At 37.1% G+C, this 24,884-nt stretch overlaps 1 protein-coding gene across 8 annotated transcripts in view; it reads left to right on the top strand.

The window, feature by feature from the left end:
• Window positions 1-24,884, top strand: part of FCHO2 (FCH and mu domain containing endocytic adaptor 2) — a 98,699-nt gene that overhangs the window by 21,786 nt on the left and 52,029 nt on the right. For 6 of the 8 annotated variants that reach the window (XM_074812751.1, XM_074812750.1, XM_074812748.1 and 3 more), the window contains exons 6-8: window positions 3,406-3,510; window positions 11,481-11,579; window positions 12,682-12,778. In XM_074812751.1, the coding sequence (XP_074668852.1) occupies window positions 3,406-3,510; window positions 11,481-11,579; window positions 12,682-12,778 (301 nt within the window). Of the gene's footprint in view, window positions 1-3,405; window positions 3,511-11,480; window positions 11,580-12,681; window positions 12,779-19,879; window positions 19,999-24,884 lie in introns of those variants that run through there. The other 2 variants (XM_074812753.1, XM_074812752.1) reach the window with 2 other exon arrangements.

Below are 24,884 nucleotides of genomic sequence, written 5' to 3'. Positions count from 1 at the left end.
ACCCTCATGGGGAAAAAAGTGTTTGCTGATGTTCAGAGGGAACCTCCTGCATTTCAGTCTACTCCATTGCCTGTGGTCCTGTCACTGGGCACCACTGGAAACAGCCTGGCTCTGTCTTCTATGTACCCTCCCTTCAGGTATTTGTATCTATATATAAGATCCCCACCCTGAGCTTTCCCTTCTCCAGACTGAAAAGTCCCAGCTCTCCCAGCCTTTCCTCATGGGAGAGATGCTTCAGTCCCTTCATCATCTTTGTGGCCCTTTACTGGATTCTCTTTGGTACATCCATGTCTCTTCTGCAATGGACAACCAAGAACTGGACACAGTACTCCAGGTGTGGCCTCACCAGTGCAGAGCAGAGGAGAAGGATCACTTCCCTTGACCAGCTGGCATCACTGTAACATTCTCCTCTTTTCAGGAAACTAAGTAGTAGAGGAAAGAGGACATGTTTCCATGTGTCTAACTATGTCTTCTCTTTTTAAACATGATACCTCTGTCTATTTCCATTTTGATTACCTGATCTTTGTAGGACTCTCTCCTTGTTAGAATGACCTTAATGCCTTTTATACTGCTATCTTGGAGCAGATAAGAGTTGGTTATTGTCTTTTTCACTGATGACAAAAGTGATCCTGTTGACCACGTTCTGATTGTTTTAACTTCAATATAAATCTAGCTTTTTTTCCTAGCGTCTGTTGCAAATGAGTCAGTGTTGGATTCTTGACATGTTTTTCTGCCGATGTATTCCAAGTATAAATTTTCTGAATTCTTGTAAATAGATTGAAACTTCTCAGTAGGAAAAGTTGACTTGATGGAAAGCTTGTTTTTAATATGTAACATTATTCTTGTTCAGTTGGAAACAAAATAACGTTCAGTTTGACTGATGTCTGCATGAGAAGGGAGAAGGAGGAAACAGTTTGACTGATGTCTACATGAGAAGGGAGAAAGAGGAAACACTATAGGATGTAGCTGTTTTTTACTATGTTACGCATCTTGCCTAGATACTTCGGTTTGAAAATTAGGCCATAGTTGAGTGCTCTGTAAGCACTTAAAAAATGTTGCCAGTGAGAGCAGGTAACTGACAGTCATATCTCTTCAGTCCTGTCTTTATTCAAATTTACACTTGTAATTTCAGAAACATGGTGACAAAGATTATATTCATTTATTTTTCCTTAGGCAGAGAATAGGTTTATTACTTTTAGCACATGAAGAATGTTTTCTATCAAAATTGCAGGGTAACTACTTTATCAGAAAGCAGGGGATCTGCACCAATATGCTAAAAGTTTATGACAAAGCCAAATATTTGGAGAAGTACTTTATTGAAGAATCTGAGGAGATATCTGAGACCTTGCAATTTTAATTGCAGCTGAAAGTTAGTGTTAACTTGTGTAATAATTTCCTGTTGTCCTCTTACATGTGAGCTTCTCTATTTATAGTGACTTGACAAAAAATTCTCGACTGATCCTTATTCTTTCACTTACTGTAAATCTGCTAAATAGAGTTCTAGCAATTGCTGCACCTGAGAATTGACGCATCCTGTTTTCAGAAGAGATTGCTAGTTAATCATACAATGTTCAAGTGTGTTATCATTTTGTCTGTCCTGCTGAGTAGTTGGTTTTTGTAGATGCTCTTCAGCACATAACACTCAGATTCTGCTCATCATTAAACACGATTTCAAGAGACGTGAAACCCATGCATATGGGGTTCAATTACATAATGCTTTATGATAAAAACTTATTTTTGAAGTATTTTATCTTGGCATTTCTTTAATTTTCAATGGTTAAGTTTGGAATCATCTTATTGCAGAGCAGACTTAACTATTTTTAAAAGCAAGTGTTCATAGAGCACCTTGAAGTTTCAGCATAGTAAATGGCATTTGGGAGACAAGATAGTACTGTTTTCTTCTTGGTAATTCCACTGTGTGAATGTCCAAGAGTGAGAATCATGAAGTAAAACTGAGGACAAGTAACTGATGGGTTTGATACAACCTGTCATGCTGCTCTTTTAATGCCTGAAGGAATCATATTCTTCATACAGTGAAGTATTTTCAGGTTCTGTTAGGCTGGGTTTAGAAAACTATGTGACTCAGATCTGCTTAAGCTTTCTTTGTAACTGGAAAAAAAGAAATGTAGCTTTGGTTCATCTTCCTTTGAAGTCCTGGTTGATGTTTCCCCAGGTGAACAAGTGCTAATGCTATGCTGTTACTCAAGATTTTCAGTTATTTTTCTCTTGGAAATTGCAGAATATAACTTTGTCTTTCCAGAGGCCATCTTTGTATTAATTCATTTGAAAGTTGTAGATAGTGGTCAGCTTTACAAGTCATTGCAAGTAAGAAATAGTTTCTGGTTTTACTATGAGAGAGATTAAATTAATTTTAAAGAGAGGAAAAGAGTTATTCAGAACTAGAACAAATATTAAATACATAGCTGTCTTTACTGATGTCATTAACGATTAAGGAATACTTTTGAGTTACAACTGATGGAAAAGTTCAATGGGATAAAGTAGGCATGTTGAACAAAGAAGCTAGAAAAAAAGCTGGTGTTCAAGATTATTTTTATTTTCATTGGCTTTTAACTTGGAAATAGCAAGCATATCAAAAGTTTGAAAAACTCCCATCTCATATGTGTCATGCTGTAAGCTTTGAAAATAACTTTTTCTCTACCATAAACAGTCACTTCATTCAATTTTGTTCTCCATGTAGTATTGGGATTGTCTTGTATTTTGTTTTGTCTTTTAAGAATATTAAACTTCCAGAAAGATTATTTTGGTTTATTAGCAACAAATAATGAAAAAAAAATCTATAAATTATAAAGCCACCAAGACTATTGTAAACAACACTGAGATGCATAAATCTGACCGTCAGTATGTTCTGTATTAACTTCACTTTCAAATATCTCTTACTCTTAAAATTTCCACTGATGTAATGCCTGTACTTTTCAATTTCTTCATTTCTAACAGAGAACTGTGCCTTCTTGGGTTTTTTTACCATGGACTATTTCAGAATTGGACAAATAACTCTTTGCTCTGTATTACAACCCCGCTTTCATCCTGTTTTTCTCTTGCAGATCTGAATATTTGACAGAAGCTAATTAGTTAACTTCAGCAATACAAATTTGATTTGAAAATAAGTATGTTATAAATTTGTCATTGCTGATAAGGGGAGGGGATTTAAATGAGGTAATTGCTTTGTTACCTTTTTATGTGGTTTATGTATAGCTTTAAATAGAAATGTCTCATGGCTGGAATCCGACTTATTTGATGGTGAAATTTTGTTATGACACTTCACTGTTTTGATATGCCCCTGAATACTTTTTATAGATCATCCTAGGCTTTCTTTAAATAGTGACTGTAAAAACCGTGGATCAGATTGTATGTGTGACATTTGACACTTTTTGTACTGGTCTACAGGCAGCGGTTAAATCCAAAAAAGCTACAGATACCTATAAACTATACGTGGAGAAATACGCTGCATTTAAATCTGATTTTGAACAGAAAATGACAGAAACAGCACAGGTAAGTGTTATATGAAATGAGTTAATAGATTAATATATGTTATTTCATTTCTGAAGACGTCTGAAATCAAAGTTTTTGAAAACTTGGTTCAAGATAGAATGATCTTTTGAAACTGATATGAACAATGATGTCAGAAATAATATGTTTGAAGGGCAAACACTGACCATGTGTGTTGTGATGACACTGTCCTTGAATGACACAGTTGAGCACTAGCACTCTAGAAGGACTTTTAAAAGGAATTTTTGGGAAGAAAGCAAAATGAGCTTGAAGTATTGTAGATTCATTGAAATAATGTGGGAAACCCTGGGCTATCCGCTCACAATGATTACAAAGATGCTGTGAGGCTGTGCAGGGCGGAAATCAGGAGGTCTAAAGCCCAGCTAGAAATTAATCTGGCTTCAGCAATCAAGGACAACAAGAAATGTTTCTATAAGTATGTCAAGAGCAAAAAAAAGACCAGGGAGAGCCTCCATCCCCTGCTAGACACAGGAGGAAACATGGTAACGAGTGATGAGGAAGAGGCTGAGGTGCTTAATGCCTTCTTTGCCTCAGTCTTTAATAACAAGACAAGTTGTACTGAGGGAATCCAACCTCCTCAGCCAGAAGACAGAGACCAGGAGAACGACCCCCCGCATTCCAGGAGGAGATAGTCAGTGACCTACTCCATCACATAGACGTACACCAGTCTAGGGGACCGGATGGGATACACCCGTGGGTGCTGAAGGAGCTGGCTGGGGTGCTCGCCAAGCCGCTTTCCATCATTTACCAGCAGTCCTGGCTGACCGGGGAGGTCCCGACAGATTGGAAATTGGCCAATGTGACGCCCATCTATAAGAAGTGTCGGAAGGATGATCTGGGAAATTACAGGCCTGTCAGCTTGGCTTCGATGCCTGGGAAGCTGATGGAGCAGCTCATCCTGAGTGCCATCACACAACACGTGTGGGACAACCAGATGATCAGGCCCAGTCAGCATGGGTTTATGAAAGGCAGGTCCTGCTTGACAAACCTGGTCTCCTCCTATGACAGGGTGACCCACTTACTGGATGAGGAAAAGGCTGTGGATGTTGTCTACCTTGACTTTAGTAAGGCCTTTGACACAGTTTCCCACAGCATTCTCCTGGCGAAACTGGCCACTCGTGGCTTGGATGGGCACACGCTTCGCTGGGTAAAAAACTGTCTGGATGGCCGGGCCCAAAGAGTTGTGGTGAATGGAGTTAAATCTGGTTGGCGGCCGGTCACGAGTGGTGTCCCCCAGGGCTCGGTTTTGGGGCCACTCCTGTTTAACATCTTTATTGATGATCTAGACGAGGGGATCAAGTGCACCCTCAGTAAGTTTGCAGACAATACCAAGTTGGGTGGGAGTGTTGATCTGCTCGAGGGTAGGGAGGCTCTGCAGAGAGACCTGGACAGGCTGGAGCGATGGGCTAAGGCCAACTGTAGGAGTTTCAATAAGGCCAAATGCCGGGTGCTGCACTTGGGCCACAACAACCCCCAGCAGCGCTACAGGCTTGGGGAGGAGTGGCTGGAGAGCTGCCAGTCAGAGAGGGACCTGGGGGTGTTGACTGACAGCCAGCTGAACAAGAGCCAGCAGTGTGCCCAGGTGGCCAAGAAGGCCAATGGCATCCTGGCCTGTATCAACAATAGCGTGGCCAGCAGGGACAGGGAAGGGATCTTACCCCTGTACTGGGCACTGGTGAGGCCACACCTCGATGACTGTGTTCAGTTTTGGGCCCCTCACTACAAAAAGGGCATTGACTTACTCGAGCGTGTCCAGAGAAGGGCAATGAAGCTGGTGAAGGGTCTGGACCACAGGTCTTATGAGGAGCGGCTGAGGGAACTGGGGTTGTTTAGTCTGGAGAAGAGGAGGCTGAGGGGAGACCTCATCGCCCTCTACAACTCCCTGAAAGGAGGTTGCAGAGAGCTGGGGATGAGTCTCTTGAACCAAGTAACAAGCGATAGGACAAGAGGTAATGGCCTCAAGTTGCACCAGGGAAGGTTTAGCCTGGATATTAGGAATCATTTCTTTCCAGAAGGGGTTGTTAGGCGTTGGAATGGGCTGCCCAGGGTGGTGGTGAAGTCCCCATCCCTGGAGGTGTTTAAGAGTCAGGTTGACATAGCGCTGAGGGATATGGTGTAGTTGGGGTCTGTCAGTGTTAGGTTAATGGTTGGACTAGATGATCTTCAAGGTCTTTTCCAACCTAGATGATTCTGTGATTCTATGAATTGCTGGACACCCAGAACTCATTCACAGTAGTTTTATTATTAGGATCCATCATGCTTTTTTCGTTATCATTCCTGCAAAACATTTCAGTTATGGCATGTTAAAGTGTCTTCCCAGGGTTTACCTGAGGATGTGAAAAGCCCTTAAATCTGTTCAAGTTTCTGGGTTTTTTTAAAGACTTATAGTCTGTATTCCAGAGGATATCAAGCTCTCTGTATCATTGTATATGCTGCTTCTTGTTACGTCTTAAAGTTGGTTTTTTTTCAAATGTATTGAGAGCAGACTTTTCTCCACTGCCCTAGATTCCAAAAAGAAAACTTTATCATTTCTACTTTTAGTAGTAATAGTTGAGGAGTGGTTGGCATATATATTTGTATATGTTTCTTGGTTTAGTACAGCTTTTATAGGATAGGAATTTCCTCTTTGGTTTAAAATCCTTTGCTTTTTTCATTAGTTTTAAAGCTTAATTCTTAGGCATAGATGGAATTATTAGGGAGTTTCAGTCATACTTGTATTTTTAACATTTAAGTGGGAAAGTGTTAGGGTTTTCCTTAAGTCCTTGGAAGTTAAGATTTCACAGCATGGGGTTTGTGTAGGCTGACATGGAAAAAGCTGCCCTGTCCTAAATTGTAAACTGCTTTCCCACTTTGAGAACTTCATTAGAATTTGATCTAGTTCATCTCTGAATAGATACTCAACACAGCTGTTAGAGAAAGGATACCACATATGTCACATACCAGAACTCTTCCTTCCCACCCCCCAGTCCAGGCATTTGCAACAAAGAAGTGCTAAGGCATGCTACTGTAAAATTCTGCTTCTAACATGACTGTTACATTAGGAGTCTTGACAACCTTTCTTTGAAGATTTTGCAGAAGGCATCTTTTTGTGCAGTGTCCTGACTTGGTTCTGGTTGAAGGAGCTGTACTCCCTATGCTTTTCTTTTCAGTTTGAGTTAAATTTGGTTATGTATTCTCCTCTTAAGAAATCTGTGACTTTTAAATGCTTTTTTTTTTTTTTTTTTTTATTGTGGAGTGTAAAACAGTGATGATTACAGTTACTCAGTGGTATAAAAAGGCTTTATTAAAAATACAAGTCCAACAAGAAAATTAATGGGTACCGTGGTTGTTGAGGTTTGAACTCAGACGGCTGCCAGACGCCACGTGGCCGGCCATTCACCTCCCCCCTCCCCAGTGAAATAGGGGAGGGACAAAAAGCAGAAAATTCATAGATCGAATAGAAAGAATTTACTAAATATAACAAGAGAACAACAGTAACAATAGTGAGTCCAAAAAGAAACAGGTAAAATGCAGCAGTGGCTTACCAAGCACGGCGACCACCCCCACAGCAACACGCGACCCCACCGGAACCCGAAACAGTGGGCGCCCAAGAAAGCCCACGCCCACCTGTATCCCTGGGCATGACATCACATGGTATGAAATAGTCCAATGACTGATCGGGACCCAGCCCTCTAGCTGTGCTCCCTCTCAACCCAGGGAAAGTTAACTCTATCCTGGTCGAAACCAGGACAGTGGTCTAACGCCATAAGGCCTGTTGTACTGTGTGAAGTTGTGTTTTCAATATATGTTTTAATTTAGTGTTGCCGTCCTATTTCCATGTTTCTTCCTTTGTCAGTGTCTGTGCAAGGAACTATCTTGTAGAACTAACCCAGCTAAAACTAATCTATGAGGGAAAGTTGGCTTTAATCCAGAGGAGATCTGCAGCCTGGTTTATTAAGTGATCGCAGAAGCATTTGTGCTGGCACAAAGACAGGGACAATGTGGTACCAAGGGTAGACAATTTCATCTTTAAACTGGTTTATTGTGTGACACTGGCCTGGACTCCCTTGCATACATGTCCACCTTACACGTTTACATCTTACCATTGTGGATCTCTCACTGTACCTTAAAATATTTGCATACCAGTTATCCCTGGATAAATTGACTAGGATTGGGATTGAAGTTGGCAGGTGTGATTACAATAACCTGAGAATTCTGCGACTAGTAACCTTTTTAAATTTAGAACTAATATGTATCTTAAAACAATTCTTGTAAACAGCAACAAAAGAATCACTGAAGTGTAACATTCCTCCAGGAGAGTTTCTAGAAATAAGAGTAGGTGGAATCAAACTGACATGTGAACACATACTGTTGCTACCCAAAATGGTAACTTTTTTGTAGTGTTCTTGTTAATGTAACTATTGTATTTGCTCAGTAAGCATTCCAGTAACTCCATCATTGTGTGATTTGTATAAATTGTAGTGCAGCCTGACTTTCACTGTAGAGCACATCGTTTTCTACAAAGAAATCGATGCCAGAAAGAATACTGAAATGTTCCATTTATTTGTCTCAAGTCATATATAAGTGTGGCTCTTCTGGATCAAGAAGTTCCTGCCCTGTTTGTTATTTACCTTGCTGTGGAGGTTACTGAACCCCTGCTGAAATAGATCCTGTGAATGCTTCTGATCCACTGCAGAGCAAGTTCAGTCAGGTTGCTTTAAATCTTTGTTTAGTCTCACAAAAGCTATCTGCTGTCTATTCCTTAGCTTACAAGAAAGAGACTGTGTTTATAGCAGTTGACTTACTGCTCTCTGAAACAATAGGGGAAGAATAATATCAGTATCTTCAATATGTTGGCCTTGCTAAATTGCACTGTAAACGTGTCCCCAGTGAGCAGGAAAGCTGTGAGTAATGAAAATGAGTTCTTGTTTAGAACTGACAAAAAATAAACATGAGTATTTGAAATGGGTTTTATTGTCAGTGAATTAGTGAAGCAAAATGTAGGGGCTTTTAGCAAACAAACTAGCTGGGCTTTTCATTATGTACTAAACAAACAAAAAAATCCATTTGAACAATCCAGTACAACAGAAGGATGAGAAAAGTAACATCTTATTTTGTATCTAGAGGCAGAATATGGAGGTGTTCTTTGTTTAGATTTCTTATTTGTGTTACTAGGTAGGTATTATGTATTTATACCAGGCTGAGATGTAGAGAGAGGAAAAAAGGATTTTATACTATAGCAGATGTTACAGCTGGGAAAACCTCACCATGCTTTTGGGCTGCTTTGGTTTTTGGGGGGTTTTGGGGGTGAAGGGAGGGCAGTTAAGATCTGGTTGGGTTGTGTTGGTTTTTTTCCAAATACAAAAATGGTACAAAGTAACCTTTCACTACAAACCACACTTGTCTAAATGCCCTTAGTTCCTTAACTGCAACAACCCTTTTACTTAAAATTTAAATTTTCATTTAACATGATAATAAACACCTGGAAACATTCCATACCTGTCCACCTTGGGAATGAAAATTGCCATTCTGCCAGTATAAGTCATATCTATGAAATTTAAGTATATAATTGTATAGCTGCATCTGCAGTTTGGTTGCAGGAGGGCTACTTTAAAGATGTTGTGACAGGAAAAGTAACAACACCCATTAATATGTGAAAGCCCACTTCTAGATGAAGCACAGCCTAGTTTATCTTAATTTAGAGTACATTTCACTTGAAATATACTAGTTCTGAAAACAGAATCAATAAGGAGTGTGAACATTTTCAGCCGTTTCACTGCAAAATCAGTTGGCTTAGCTTAAATCTGTCATATACTGTTCACATACTATTTTTCTGAGGACAAATGTCTTGAGTTGCTGTGGCATTATTCTAAGTAATCATGTAGTAATGTTCTCACTTAGCTGTCCTCTTTTCTTAGTAAACTCCACCAATGTTGTTGCATAAATTTTACATATTTTTCCTCTCTTGTCATTTACTATCTTACCTGTAGCTATCAAAGTCACTTGTGATATATGATTTTGAGAGGCTGAATTTTGAAACATACAATCTTCCTAATCTTGAATTGCGAGTTATATCTTTTGCTGAAATAAACATGGAAGCTTTTATTGTGATTAAAGAAGTAATAAAATATGGTTCACTGTTGTTTAGAACTTGGATTTGACAGAAATTCGTTATGTTGAAAAATTTTTCCAAGTAAAGCTATATTTGCTATATTGCAATAATTGCAATATATACAATTGATATGCACTTGCTAAGAAAACACAGTGTCTTATTTCCCAGATTTTCCACCTTGATAGAAGCTTTTTTTTTAATCACGTGGCCCAGTCAGTTATTGGAAAGGATCTGATAGATGAGAGTGCGAAATTATTCTTTAAAAGTTTTCTGTCGCATCTAGAACTGAGTAGAGTTGAGTGTGGATGATTTTGCTGTTGAGCAGTCTGCATATAAATAAAGGTTGAGAATGAGTAATAACTCATTTTTAAACAACATTGTAAAACTTACAGGAAAGCATACATGTTTGTAAAAAGAAGTAATGCTTGCTTAAACTGTGTATACTGAGTTGGACAGCTAAACATTCTGTCGATGATTTTTCATTTGTATTGTAGCTTAAAACACTAAGAAGTGGCTTTGTTTGGTCATTAACATTACAGATGCATTTCAGTACATCTTTTCAAATTGGACTGATCTTTCAAAGTGAAAGTAAACAATTTGGTTTGAATGATGTGGTTGTATTATAGTACCTAGCTTTATTCTTTGATCAGAACTTCTTTGTATTATATAGTGTACAAGGCCAACATGGCTCTACTTAAAAGACTTTAGATCTTAAGTATAAAACAATAAACAAGAAATAAGGAAAAAAAATTGGGGGAGGGAGATGCTTTCCACTGACGCAAGAAACAAAAAAATTCTCTGAATGGCCAGCTGTTTTGATATGCATTATAAAGAAGTGTTTAATGGCACTGGTACCTCTGTTTTGCAGAGTTTTATGGGGAGTTTGTCCCCATAAATGTTTATCAAGCCAAACATGAAGGAAGCATCATTGGCATAATCTCAAAAGTTGATTTGGTGTTTAGGTTAAAATTATGTAGCGGAAGCAGGCACACATTGGAAGGACACATTGTGTACATGTGTTGACATCCCAATAGTGATTGAGAGCAGATATTATAGAGATGGACCATAGATAGTTTTGCAAGCAAAATAATATAGTTTATATGATAAGGCAATCAGTAAAAGAAGTGATATCGCAAAGTAGGCTACAGAGGATGACCATATTCTCTGTAATTAAGAGGAAGGCTGCTGGAGAAAAAAAATAATTTTAATCTGCTTAACTGATGGCTAGAGAGGTATGTAAGGATGGCAAAAAAAAGACTGAGAGTTTAGAAATTAGACGTTTGACTTGTCTGTATGTGACTTTGTGTGTTTATGAATCAGAGTAGCAGGAGGTGTGAAATGTGCAAAGATTATATATAGTAGGTTTGAAGATCAAACAAATGAATCATATTTAAAGCAGCAAGTTTTAACTAGAAAAAGAGAAAACGTGTATATTGTGAGTGGGAGGCGAGGGTGTTAAGAAGGAAGTGCAAAACAGATCCAGGAATAAGATTTCTGTGTTTAGATGAAAAGATGAGACTCTTAGTAATGGAGAAAAGAGAGATTTTTTAAAAACACTCTCCAACCCTATTTTCTTTTGGTAGAAATAGGTCAGATTTTTTTAAAAATCAAGATGGATGAAAGTTTAAAGAGTAAGGAGAAAAAATGAATAATGGTTCTAAAATGATATATTGTATTTTAAAGTACATTATTTCATAACTCTGTGAATTTCACACCTTCCTTTCTTAAACACTGTAATTATCATGATCAAGATCTGAAAAAAATAATTGGTTTTTTCCCATTTAGTGTATTTAGTTATTAAAATTTAAGGTTTAGTATTTCAAGAAATGTTTTCATTGTGATTGTTTCTATTGATTTACAGAAATTTCAAGACATTGAAGAAACACACCTTCTTCGTATGAAGGAGATTATAGAATCATTGTCAAATACCATAAAAGAAATTCACTTACAAATAGGAGAGGTAATTTTTATGTTATCATTTGTTTGCTTGAATTGTGCTACATATTTTTCTTAACTATTAAGTGGAGCATTTCTTACTGTGTTTGTGATAATTACAAGAACTCATCTTTCAAATGATGGTAAATTCAACATATGCTCAAATTTTTATGGCTTTATGTTGCATTTATAAGTTCAGTATCACAATATTACCAAGTAAGTCTGAATAGATTTTATCTTACCAGAAAACAAAGTATTTTGACAATTTGAAGAATTTTTAGTGTATTTCAAAGTTCTGTTCCCTAAATATTAAATTAGTACTCATTTCACAAATAAGCGGGATGCTTGTGCTTTTCTTTGACTAAAACTTGAAATTATATCACTCAAAAGTTTCAACATTTTTGATACACTTTGGGTTTTTTGAACAAAAGATCTTCAGTAATAGAAGCTTTTATAGTATCTTTTATTTAGATGTAAGTTGGTTTAATTAATAATCCTTATAAGTAGTCCATAATTTTTAGATGGTTTGAAGTGTAGTTTTATTTGCATAGTTACTATTTTCGTCAATTTTGAGGTTTCTGCTAATGAAGGATGGTCACAAGGGTCATACTATTTACTTCTAAAGCATATATGTACTGCCTGGTTGGAAAAACTTCTTACTAGCAACAACTTGTGGTTGTTCCTTTGTCAGATTAAAAACATTGCAACCGTAGCAGGTGGGAGCTGTGATAATGCAGTAGTTACAGTTCACACCCTTAACTGGTGCTGGCTTAAGAGACTGCTTGTCTTCCTGACATGGTAGTGGGACATGTTGCTGACAAATTCAGAATATGATATATACGCGAGTCATTTAGATGGAAGAAGTGGAAGTATATCCTAGACCCACCATCAAGCTGTATTCTTTAATTCTTAATTTGTATCTGTATTGTACACACACTTGCTAATACTAAAGCAAAGAAGAGATCTCCTTGATAAAACGCTTGTTTATTTCTGGAAGCCCTGCAAAATATTTCAGAGGGAAGTATTTTGAACCTTAACTGTAGAGAAAACCACTTTTTAAATTTAATTACTTTCTTTCAATTACTGGGTTTTAAATTCCTTTTGTGTGTGGTGTGGTTTTTTTGAAGGTGCACGAAGAGTTTATTAATAACATGACAAATACTACGGTTGAGAGTTTAATACAGAAATTTGCTGAGTCAAAAGGAACTGGCAAGGAAAGACCTGGTAAGAGATTAAATATAACAGAGTAGTAAATGTTAATTTTAAAACTGTAGATTTCCACTCCTAATAAAAGGTCAAACCCGTATTTGTTAATGTGTTATATTTTTAATGTACCTGAAATTTCAAATTCTCAGATTTCATTAGCTTTGATATTAAAATATTAATTGAAATTGATAACACACAATTTGTTATGTACATGTAGTATGTGTGTTCATAAAGCATGGCAGTTTATAGCTCTGAGTCCCTCTATGTAGACCTTCAAGGAAGCTTTTAAACTATACTTGGTATAGTTTACTACTTTTAAACTTCCTTGGTACATCAGTGAAATTTGTCAGGAAACTTCATTGCACAAACTATGTGTTGTCTGCTGTGTTTCTCCATAAATTATATTTCAAAACTTTATTTAATATAAATTTATTGATATATTCAGAACAGATGTCTATAAAGCTGCTTATTGAACTGTTGGAACAGTTGCATTACTTTTATTTGGTTAGCTTACAAAATCATCCATTTTAATGAATTGTATATGAGTTGTTTCTTTACAGAACAGCAAATTGAATAGTCACTGAATGTGCTTGTTGGGTGTGGTGTATAAGACTTTTCTGCACTGGCATAAAAATACTATCTCACAGTACTGTGTATCAAGCTTTGTAGGAAAAATAAAGAGTTCATTTTAATATTTGGCCATGAATACACAGTCACTAGGTGTGTGTGAATACAGGAATTCAGTAGTACTGTTTTGTATTTTCTTCAGCACTGGGAGTCCTGACTAGCATCTCTGTCTTCTAGTATAGAAGCACAAAGGTTTTTTTTCAGGGCAAGGATGTACATAACAGAGTAGGTTTGGAGAATTTGTATTAAATTGTTAAATATGATTACTAGATATCTTACAATGCCTCTGTGAGGTGTTTTTAACATAACATAGTTTCATATTCTTTATGTGATACACTAATGCTGATATCTGAGTGGGCTGAGGTAAGGTTATATATGGGAACAATTTTCAAATGTTTTCCTGTATTTTGCAATTTTTCAGTAAAGATTAAGAAAGAAAAAGTATGAACTTCAGGGGTTCAAGTTCAGCTGGTCTGAAATCAGTACAAAGACATGTGAAAATTCATCATTCAGACCTCTTTGACAAGCTATTGCCAAAATGTCTTGGCTAGGGATCTCCATCTTGTATTTGGGATTCTGACTCCGAGCTACAAAAACCCTTGCTAACATACCCTAGATCACTGTGCTGTTCAAGTCAGCCATGCTATTAGTTTGGTTTTGTGCTAGATAACATAGTAATTGTAAGAAAAGTAACACTTCACTTTTTAATTTAGTGGAGGAAGTTATACACGCTCTGTACTTGCTGCTTTACATAATTCTTCAAATCCCATTTGTATTGTCTGGGGCCAAATAAAAGCTTTTACCATAGCAAATTTCCTTTCTTCAACTCTTAATAGCAAAATATTCTAAGGAAAGATGGCATGTTTAGTGTGGAAATGTATGCACCTTGTGTTTTCTTTTACAGTGTTAAATTATTGTATTGATACCAACTCTGTAAAGCAGTCATGGTGCAGAGGGAAAGCATAGGCAAATTCAGCAGTAAAAGAATACAAATTCACAAGAAGTTGTGAAGTGTCAAAGACTAGAAACGTGGATGGCTAGTGATGTTAGTTATGGTTACTGTTTCTATTATAGTCCTTTTATTAACTTAGAATCATACAGCTTTGAAAATTACAAATATTTAGAAGGCAAAGTGAGGTATCAGCCTTCTAAAAATGAAATGGAAACATCCAATATGGTAATTTTTCTTGATTAAAAAAATACTTTTCTGCATTTGAGAACAGTTCCTAGTAGAAAAGTATTTTAGCTCGTGGAGCAAATGTTGGAAGTCTTTCTGTGTGTGATGTGTTTATTAATTAGGCTGGAGAAGGAGATGGCTCCTCAGAAAAATCTAAATATTCAGTGTAAAAATTATACTGACTTGGCGTACAAAACAAATGTAGAAAAAAATATCTTATGATTGTTATCATGTTGATCAAGATTCCAGTCCTAAATCTGTTTGAAGGAAATACTTTAAAATTCCCCAGGACTATGTAGACCTTATCTCTTCCATATTATTTGTGGACTAGTATATTAAGTTGCGTAGTGGTCTGCTTTCTGAAATACTGAATTTTGAGAACAAAATAAACTGAAAAGGTAACACATAATAAAGTATTTTAGTTTATTTCAGTGTATTCTAGGTATAGTTACAGTTCTTCATGGCAGAGTTCACTTGCTTTTATTTGTATCTGTAAAAATAAGAATTAATATGAAATGAAGTACTGAGAAGGGATGTTTTATTGCACGGACTATAAACAATTTACAGTAAAGTTTCCTAGATACAGGCAATTATTTTCTTAAACTCTCATCTGCATATCTGAAATTTTACTTTGTACAGTGATGTCCTTTGTACCAGATATGTGGGCTCCCTCTAGTGGCTAACTTCTGTCACCTGAATCACAGAATCACAGACTCATCTAGGTTGGAAAGGACCTTGAAGATCATCTAGTCCAACCGTTAACCTAGCACCGACAGTTTCTAACTACACCATATCTCTCAGCGCTATGTCGACCCTACTCTTAAACACCTCCAGGGATGGGGACTCCACCACCTCCCTGGGCAGCCCATTCCAACAACTAACAACCCCTTCTGTAAAGAAATATTTCCTAATATCCAGTCTAAACCTTCCCTTGTGCAACTTGAGGCCATTACCTCTTGTCTTATCGCTCATTACTTGGTTAAAGAGACTCATCCCCAGCTCTCTGCAGCCTCCTTTCAGGCAGCTGTAGAGGGCGATGAGGTCTGGGCAGAGGCATGCAAGGGGGATGCATGCAGTGGCAGAGCTCAATCCTTGCTAGCCAGAAAGAGGAGAAGAGGAGAAGAAAGAAAAGATCTTGAACCTGCTGCTTTTACCTGTATGTATCAGGGATTTTCGCAGTGTGCTTTGATCTTTCCCACAGCAGGGCAGAAATCTCAAGGGTGTTCAGTGGGGTGCCTCTGAGTCTCTAACAGGCCTATGTTATCTAAGTGCAGACATTGCACCCACCAAGCAGACAAAACTAAACAACAATAAGGATGATATATGTGTTTTTCGATACCCCAACTGCAAGTCAGTTGAGTGTGTTTACAGTCCTTCTCTCCAATCTTTCGTTGTATTCCCACAGGCTCTTTTTCAACTGCTACCTAAATAAATTAGCCAATCAGCTTTATCACCTGCTTCTTACTGAATTTAACTTAAGTGTTTTTTTATTTCAGTTTTTAGTTTACAATTTTTAGTAATACAGTATTTGAAGAAGTTGTATTAGTTGTATTAGTTACTTGTTTTCTCACTTCCATTCAGTGTAATAAAAAAATAGCCACATATATCTAGTTGCAAATCTTTTAATTCTAACTGAAGAAAATCACTTATTGTAAAACATTGAAAAACAGAAAGAATGCTGGCAGGACCTGCTGTAACCAGTAAGGCTTCAGATGAGAATTTACTGTGTCCTCTGAACTGTTTTTAATATTCAGAGGGACCTGGACAAGCTTGAGAAGTGGGCCTTTGTGAATCTTATGAGGTTCAACAAAGTCAAGTTCAAGGTCCTGCACCAGGGTCAGTGCATCTCCTGGTATCAATACAGGCTGGGGGATGAAGGGATTGAGAGCAGCCCTGAGGAGAAGGACTTGGGGGTACTGATGGATGAAAAGCGGGACATGAACTGGCAACGTGTGCTCACAGCGCAGAAAACCAGCCATATCCTGGGCCACATCAAGAGAAGTGTGGCCAGCAGGTTGAGGGAGGTGATTCTGCCCCTCTACTCTGCTCTCATGAGACCCCATCAAGAGTACGCTGTTCAGGTCTGGAGTCCCCAGCACAGGAAAGGCGTGGACCTGTTGGAGTACATCCAGAGAAGAGCCACAAAAATAATCAGAGGGATGGAACACCTCTTCATCAAGAACAGGCTGCTAGAGTTGGGGTTGTTTAGCCTGGAGAAGAGAAGGCTCCAGGGAGACTTTATTGTGGCCTTTCAATAATTACAGCGGGGCTTGTGAGAAAGATGAGGACAAGAAAGTAGGGCCTGTAGCAATATTAAAAGGGCTAATGGTTTTAAACTAAAAGAGGATAGATTCAGACTAGATGTAAGGAAGAAATTTTTTATGATGAGGGTGGTGAGACACTGGAACAAGTTGTCCAGAGAAGCTGTGGATGCCCCATCCCTGGAAACATTGAAGGTCAGATTGGGTGGGGTTTGATCAACCTGATCTAGTTGGAGGTGCCCCTGCTCATTGCAGTAGGGTTGGAAGTAGATGACCTTTAAAGGTCCCTTCCAACCCAAACTATTCTATGATTCCATACTATGTTCTTGCTGTTACATCTAATAGCAGGTTTGATACCATCGGTTGGAAGATGCTTTTGTCACTCACATGGTCCCGCAGTGTTCATCAAAACTTGTTGGCCACTTCTGATGAATCAGTTTTCTGTTTGTGATAGGCTGTTGTTCCTTGTTCCTTGGAAAATTCATTTATTACATGGCAGAAGATGTCTGCTTTTCCTCCACCCAAAGTATATGTTAAATCAACAATGGAGGTGATGTCTGTTCCACATTAATGACATATCAGTTACTTAATCTTCTAATAATCTATTAAAAAATTGGTTTGTTCCAGTATGAAAAGTTGATGCCTCATGAAGCAGAAACTGCTAGGGTGTATGAGCTCATGTTCTTCCTAGATCTTATGTCTGAAATTGGCAGAATAATATCTAATGTGTTTGAAGAGGTTAGTGAATGCCTATATAGCTGTAGTTGGCCATGAATGATTTTTAATTTTTAGCTACTGAATTACTGTACCTTCTTCTCATATGTGAGGAACTGTGGGTGTTTGTCCCTGTATTAGTGGCCTTGAAGGCCAAATCAGAAGACTCAGCTGTGCTGCATTGTCCAAAAAAACAGAAACAAAAGCCAAATCTAGATAATTTGTTTTCATTAATTGGTTCTGGTGTCATTGTTAGTGGCTGTTGGTAATTTATTAAGTTGTTCTTCTTATTTTTGCATTTTTTCTTAAAAAATTAATAAAGAGGAAATAAAAATTTTTATTGTAGTACAGACAAAAATGGAAAGCCATAATCTTTGCTGGCTCCTTAGCCCTCCAATAATATAATGATCTGTAGATGGCAGTTAGTACATATGCTGTGCCATTATTCAGGGTCATCTTTGTAATTAAAAATAAATTCATTGTCTTTGTGCTAACTTGATCCATTTTTCACAACCTGAATAAGCCAGAACATGATTTTCAACTGTAACACACAAGTAGGCAGAGATCTGGCAAAGAGGAATAGTCACATGCAAGTTGTCTTCTAAGGTACCTGTAAAAGTATTTAGAATTCGGGCTGTGGAAAGAACAAGCCCATAAAAATACTTCTTGTATTCTTTCATTATCCATCCGATAAACTTGAACTTGATGGAGCGGCTAGAAGAAACTCACATTTTTTAAAACATTGTGAAATTAGTGCCTGCAATCCACCAGCTTCTTTGGATTAAATGATAACGAAAGTACTCCACAGTGTTTATTATCCATAATTGCTGCTGATCAGCCATCACAGGCTCTTGCACATATCGTAAAGCATTTGACTTTTGTCTTCCTTGTACTTTTAGATATTAGGAATAATAGTATAAGTCCTTTCAATCAGATGGTGCTTCCACAGATAACAAGATTCAGAAAAGGACAGATGTAAAATTCCTACTCTGTATTTGGTGAGGGAGGAAACAGAAATTGGCAATTTGGTCAGTAACTGCAGTAATGCTGGTTAAAAAACATTGTTTAGCCTGTTGCTTTTTGGAGCTGCTGAAACCTATTTTGCTTTATTTGCCCATGCAGAAAATATTGTCTCAAGGCTCATGGTAACGCCAGTCATGGGAAAGTTTGAGGTCATGGATGTCAAATGGAGACATTAATTCAGGATTATTCTTTTTTTAATTGTTTTGAAATTCTTTCTGGGAAGCCTGTCAAGTAGTCTAGAGTTGAGAATTTTATCAGTGACTTAGGACAGCTATAATGTCAAGATCTCCACTGGCTCACAAGGTAGTGCATATCAGAAAAAAATATCCTGGCATTCTTGTTAATGTGCTGGTGATCTGTGTCTGTTCCGAGGGAACACATTTGGGAGCTCTGTTTCTGGAGAGCTAACATATTTTGTGTTTTGAAATCTTAAAAAATAGTGGTTTATTTAGGTATGGAATTCCTGCTGAAAGCAATGTGGACTTTTCATAGACTGCAAAACTGTTGGTAAACTATGATGTTTACTATTTGGATGACAAGCAAAGCAGTTTAATCTGGATTCCTTGCAAGTTTATAAATGCTGCCAGCATTGCCTGTTACCAGCATGATAAAGCATTAAAGCTTCAATTTAGAAAACATTTAAAAAAACAAATTTTACCTAGGCTTTAATTAAACTCATTTCTGATTCAGTTATCTCAACTGAATTATTGATTATTTGATTAGAGTAATGTTTTATGTGGCTGTCTGTTGGCAGTGGTAGGGGGTTAGTGAAAAGTTTGGTGTGAATTTATGATGTGCTATCAGGTCTTTTCTAATTGCTTATGTGGGCATTTTAGTCCTAAATGCTTATGGAGTGTACTGCTTATGTGTTTTTTCCAAAGTGAATGCAAGAGCATTAGAGTGAGCTGCACCATAACTGCAAAGCTAGTGCAAATACTGTAAATGCATAGTTGTGCTCACTCCATGTTAATATTGCTATTTAGTTAGTGTGTGGTGTTAAACTACATGTTTTCTATCTAATGCAGAAATGTACAAGATAAACAGGATAAAGTGGAAGAAAAAGGGTTAAGAGTAAGAATTACTCCTCTAAGAAATTCTAGAAACAAGTTAGTCCTTTCCTAGAGATTGAGAGGCAAAACAAGGGCCATGGAGTACCGAAGCTTGCTTTGATTAAAGATCCTGGCTTTTTATGTGCTTGAATAATGAACTCTGCTTTGAGAGAAAGTCTTGAAACGGTTCTGGGTGTGGCATTTATTTTTTCCATGGGTTTGTTTGATAACATAATAGTTTATGGCATTTATAAAAATGCTTTTCTAGGACACTAAACAGCAACAAAGTAGATGGAAATAAACACAGAAAATGGCTAATACTAATTTTTGAACAGCTCTGCATGACATCTTGGAGCTTCTTTTTCACAAGGAAGTGTAACAAAGCAGGTATTTATTTTATGTTCTTATAAATAATTTTCTTTGTATTTTCTGTAAATATTGTGAATATTTTAATGCTGCCAACACTTGTGATTAGGTGCATAAATAGCCTGAAGTATCCCTGTTTCTCAAAGCCTGTGCCCACACATAATTCTACACAGAAGGCTGACTGAAGAATGAGTTTAGTTTTTCAACACTGACAGTATCCAAGGGATTCAGAAAAGTATTCTTTGTAAAAGAAAACAGACCATTGTTATATTTCAGAAGTTAATGGAAGAAATTAAGTGTGGATATCTTTGTGGATTTTTATGAGAAGCTGGGCTTGAGGCCAATACAAAAGTATTTAAGAGTCCTGTGCTGTAGAGCTCTGTTTTTGATGAGGCGCTGCAAGCTCAAGACCTGTACAAACAAATGTGTCTTGATTGCCGTCCTAGATATCTATTTTATTTTGCCTGCAAAAATTGGGTCCCTTCATAAACAACAAACCTGCCAAAGCTCATGTGGGCTTTAGGAAGTCTCATCTGCCAGCCTAGATTTTTAATAATTACGTATACCTAAGTTGCAAACACAGTTTAGATTGTTATTTATTTATTTTTAATCGTCTGAAGAGTTATAACTGTACAAATTTTGTTCAAAAAGTCTCCTAATGCTAGTGGAAGACCAGTAGCATTGATTAAAATACCTTTAGACAACACTGATAGATAAAACAGGACAAACGTCTATTTTGAATGATCTTGGACACTCATGGAAGTACTGTTGGGTCCTCTTGAATTTTCTTGTTACAAACAAAACCAGTTGCAGCCTGAGGCAAATAGTTTTTTGGGGCTGTGGAAGCAAAGCAATGTCCATTTCAGTAACTTAAGTAGGAAAAATATATTAATTAGGTGATAGTCATCAGAAGATGCAGTAGTATGCAAGATAGGTGCTACTATGATAATAAAAAAAATTATATGGAATTAATATTGACAGAAAGGTGTGGGGGGGTTAATTTATTTATTTATTCTTTTAAGATAGGAAATGTTCTTTGACAGAATTAACTAAGCCATTAACTAAATGGCCTTTTCAAATGTGAAATTTTCGCAGGAAACATTCTTAGCAAAACTAGAAGGAAGAAGTGTATTCTTTTCTCTTTTTTTTTTCTATCAGAAGATAAAGCTTACAAGAAGTTAAAGTTTCTGAAATCTGAAAAGATTTGGAAACCTATTTATAAACATCAGTACTTGTGGTTTAATCTTAGTAGACTGCAATGTTAGAGAAGAGCAATGGCTTGAGTCTTGTAACACAAGCTTTGTGAGGAAAAATGTAGTTTTATGCAAACACAGGAAGCTAAAGTTGGACTTAAAAACAAACTCAAAACCACATACCTTGTCTAATAGTCAACCTTTCTAGTAAAATTTAAATAAATTTAGTTAGTGGTCACTAAGTTGTGTTCCACAGGGTTCTGCTTCTAATTAACTCATAATTTCATTGACAATAATACTGCAGCATGATGGTACATTATACCAGGACAAACTACCATTGGACAACTTCTGCATTGAACTGACTGTCTGGTCAACTATGTCTGTATGTCATACTCTTTCTTGAACACAAATATTTATTCTGGCATTTAAAAATGAATTCTCACTTGACTTGTATTTGACCTTGTGTGTCCATGGTGGTTCTTAGAAAATGGAGGATCTTTTCTGCTTTGTCTTCATTATCTTTTTATTGTTGCCTTAATTGTTATAGATCACATGGGTGGCCTTCTGTGTCAGTAATTCCATTTTAAATGATGGATATTGATTTGTCTGCATTTTGTTAATGTAAGGTATACTGGGGTACCCCTTGACCTGTTGCCTGATTAGTATAAGGTTAGGAAAAAGGAAAATGTCTAAGCAGTAGATAATCGAGCTAGCTGCACAGACCTAAGACCCGGTTTAACCATAATAATAAAATTTCAAATTCCTATATTTTATTAATAGTGTTTGTAATTTAAATTCTTTATTTAATGTTGAAGTGAATTTGTTTTGAAGAGTTTTCTCTATTGATTGCTCCTTTGGGGGGAAAGAGGATATCAAGAAAAACAGTATTAGACATGCTGTTACTATCATTAAACTTCTTCCTAAGCCTTGAGAATTTAGTTTCAGAGAGTCACTTTCTGTTTTACTGTCATAACTGATACAATCCTTCAGAGGATTGTGTAGTTATGCATTATTTTTGGTAGCCTGCTTCGGGAAGAACAGACAGGAGTTGAAAATCGGGATCTAGTCGTATGCATTCATCCTCTTTACAACCACTTGGATACTATTATGGATAGTATCAGATAATAGTATGCATATTTTGTGTCTTTAAATGCTGAGACATATTTCAAGGTCAAACCTACACTGTCTTGGGCTCCAAGTAGCTCTTTGGGCATAAATGTGGGAAAGGGAGATTTTGTGGTAATCCTTAATAACACGTCTTTCAGTGTTATTCCTATGATTTCAACTTTCTCCCCCCACAAAGAAGCATCTCATACTCGCCATAAGCTGCAGAAAAAGCACACCAGGAAGAATTTCACATTGACTTTCTTTGCTTATTGATGGCGCATGTGTGGAAGCTGTCATATGCTAATTAATACTTCCCCCTTTACAGTTGGGGTGGAGAGGTGGTTAAGCGTATTCCTTTCTCTACAAAACGAGTCTTCTGTACAAGTAAATAGGAAAACACTTTCAAAGCACTACAAAGCAGGAAGACATTCCATGGAGAGGATTTTATCTAACTGAAAAAAGATTCTTCTGCCTGAAAAATTCTGGATACTATAAAATGTATTTTTCTCTTTTGGAAACAGGTCCCATTAAACTTCCTAACCTCTGACAATTTCATGGGTTTAAGATCAGAACTTCAGTAAAAAATTGTACTCCTCTTGGCTTACAGGGACAATGTGTGACTGTCAAAAAGTCATGTTTCTTTGAAGCAGTCTTTAAAGATGAGGGCTATGATTTAACATGTTGAGAATGTCTAGTGTTCCAAAATCTTAGCTGTTCTTATTTAAGAAGAAGGCTACTTGAATGTGTCTGTGCATTTCTTTCATCACTGCATACTTGCATGATCTGCTTTCAGCAGGTGCATCATGCACCATGCAGTCAGGCAGAGCCATTTGTTACAGATATTTACATTTATAGACTAAGCATATGCAGTTTTGCTGCTTCTTAGTATTTTTCCCACACAATTTGATGGAAAAGTAGAAGTTTCAAAGACTTTATAAAAATGAGGAGTCGAGTAGAGAAGAAGGACTCAAACTAGTCATGCTATGTTGAGGAATAGGCAGTTGTAATGTTGCAAGTTACTCATTTGGAGAGTCAGCAGACAGCTGAGTGTGAGTGTGTATGTGTGTATGTTGGTCAGCCATTTAGCCTGTGGATAGTTCAAAACCAGCCACATCTCACATCCAGTTCTTTATGCAGCCAGAAAGGAAATACAGGGTGGAGTTGAAGTATAAATCAGGAGGAGAGTAGAAGAGGATGAGAAAAGGGGCTGGAAGTGGTGTGGAGGATGGGACTCAGGGAATATAGCATTCTGCAGATTGCATGGTATTTGGCTGCCAGCCGCATTTAAACCACGACAGGTGTCTTAGCTGACATTAATTTTGCTGCTCATAGGCCTCCTGCTTTGGTAAATTGTGCCTGTAACTTCCAGTGTTTGTTGTCATAATCAGGTGTTGCAGTCTGGTTGGATCTCTGACTGGAAAGGTTGCCTCGGATATGGATATGTGTTTAATCACTCTTGTTGAAAATTCTTGTCTTATCTGAGCAATAAGAAATATTTTCTTTGTAACTGAAGATGTTTGCCACCTTTTTAGTTTAGGTGAAAAAAAATCTTGCTGCTGATAAGCATCTTAATTGATAATTATTCTAAAGCTACTCAGATTATGATCCTTTTCTGCTTTGTTTTTGCTCTGTAAGCCACATGGAAATACTGCCTCTTGAGAGTAGTGTGCTTGCTGTATTCATGAAGCTTGTACCCACAGTACCAAAAGAGCCTGAGATGAATAATGTTTCCTTTGATCTGGTGAACTGAGTGCAGGGTTAGAATTGATTGCTTGTTTAATAGATGCTCTCCTTGTATGTTAATTTCTTCATCTAAAAAAAGACTTTCCTTGGAAGTGCCACATATGTTGCTACTGATAATTGTAGTTAGGCTGCCACTATCACCTCTGTCTTTTATTTTTCAAAAGGAGTACTATCACCATGCTGTAGTTTTCTTTTTTCAACATGAATTTTGAAAAAACGGAGGATTCAGTCAAGTCTTAAGCATCTCTAGAGGCTATATATCAGCTAGCCTGATACATAGTCCTGAAGATGTAGCAGAGTAGTCAGAAATTCAGTGATTACTGTAGTGAAACTGTGCATTTGTAGAATTAGATTAAAGGATACAGTTTTACCAGTATTATTTCAATATTTTCCCTCAGATTGGCCTTTTAACAGGCCAGTTGTATTTTCTGTCCCTTATCCTCTTTTTGGCAAAGTAGAGCTGACTGAATCTGTAAGCTAACGTTTGCTTGCAGCAGTCTGGTACTAGCATGATACATATATCAAAAAAATGTTATTTACCTTAAAGATGGTAACAGCCATTCATCTTTAGTCTGCATTCCTACAAATAAGCTATGCCTGAATTTGTTTTTCTTTCTTCTTTTTTAAAATCTAGAATACAAAGTCCTTTTCTGGAGAAAAATAAAATTCTTCATATCTTTTTATAAAATCATTTGTGTTTTTTAGACAGGCAATAAGAATGAGAAGTTAGTGTTAGAATGAGCCAAGTTGAGAAAATACATTTTAGCTTCCTGGCTTCTAAATTTGAAAGCTTGAAATTTTTTGATAAACATGTCACAGGATCAGATGATAGCAAGAAAAAGATTGCGTATATGTTTGTGTACA

This window comes from Strix aluco, chromosome Z (genome assembly GCF_031877795.1).
Source record: "Strix aluco isolate bStrAlu1 chromosome Z, bStrAlu1.hap1, whole genome shotgun sequence".
In the NCBI taxonomy this organism is placed as follows: Eukaryota; Metazoa; Chordata; class Aves; order Strigiformes; family Strigidae; genus Strix; species Strix aluco.
This window is presented reverse-complemented; position numbering and strand designations above follow the sequence as displayed.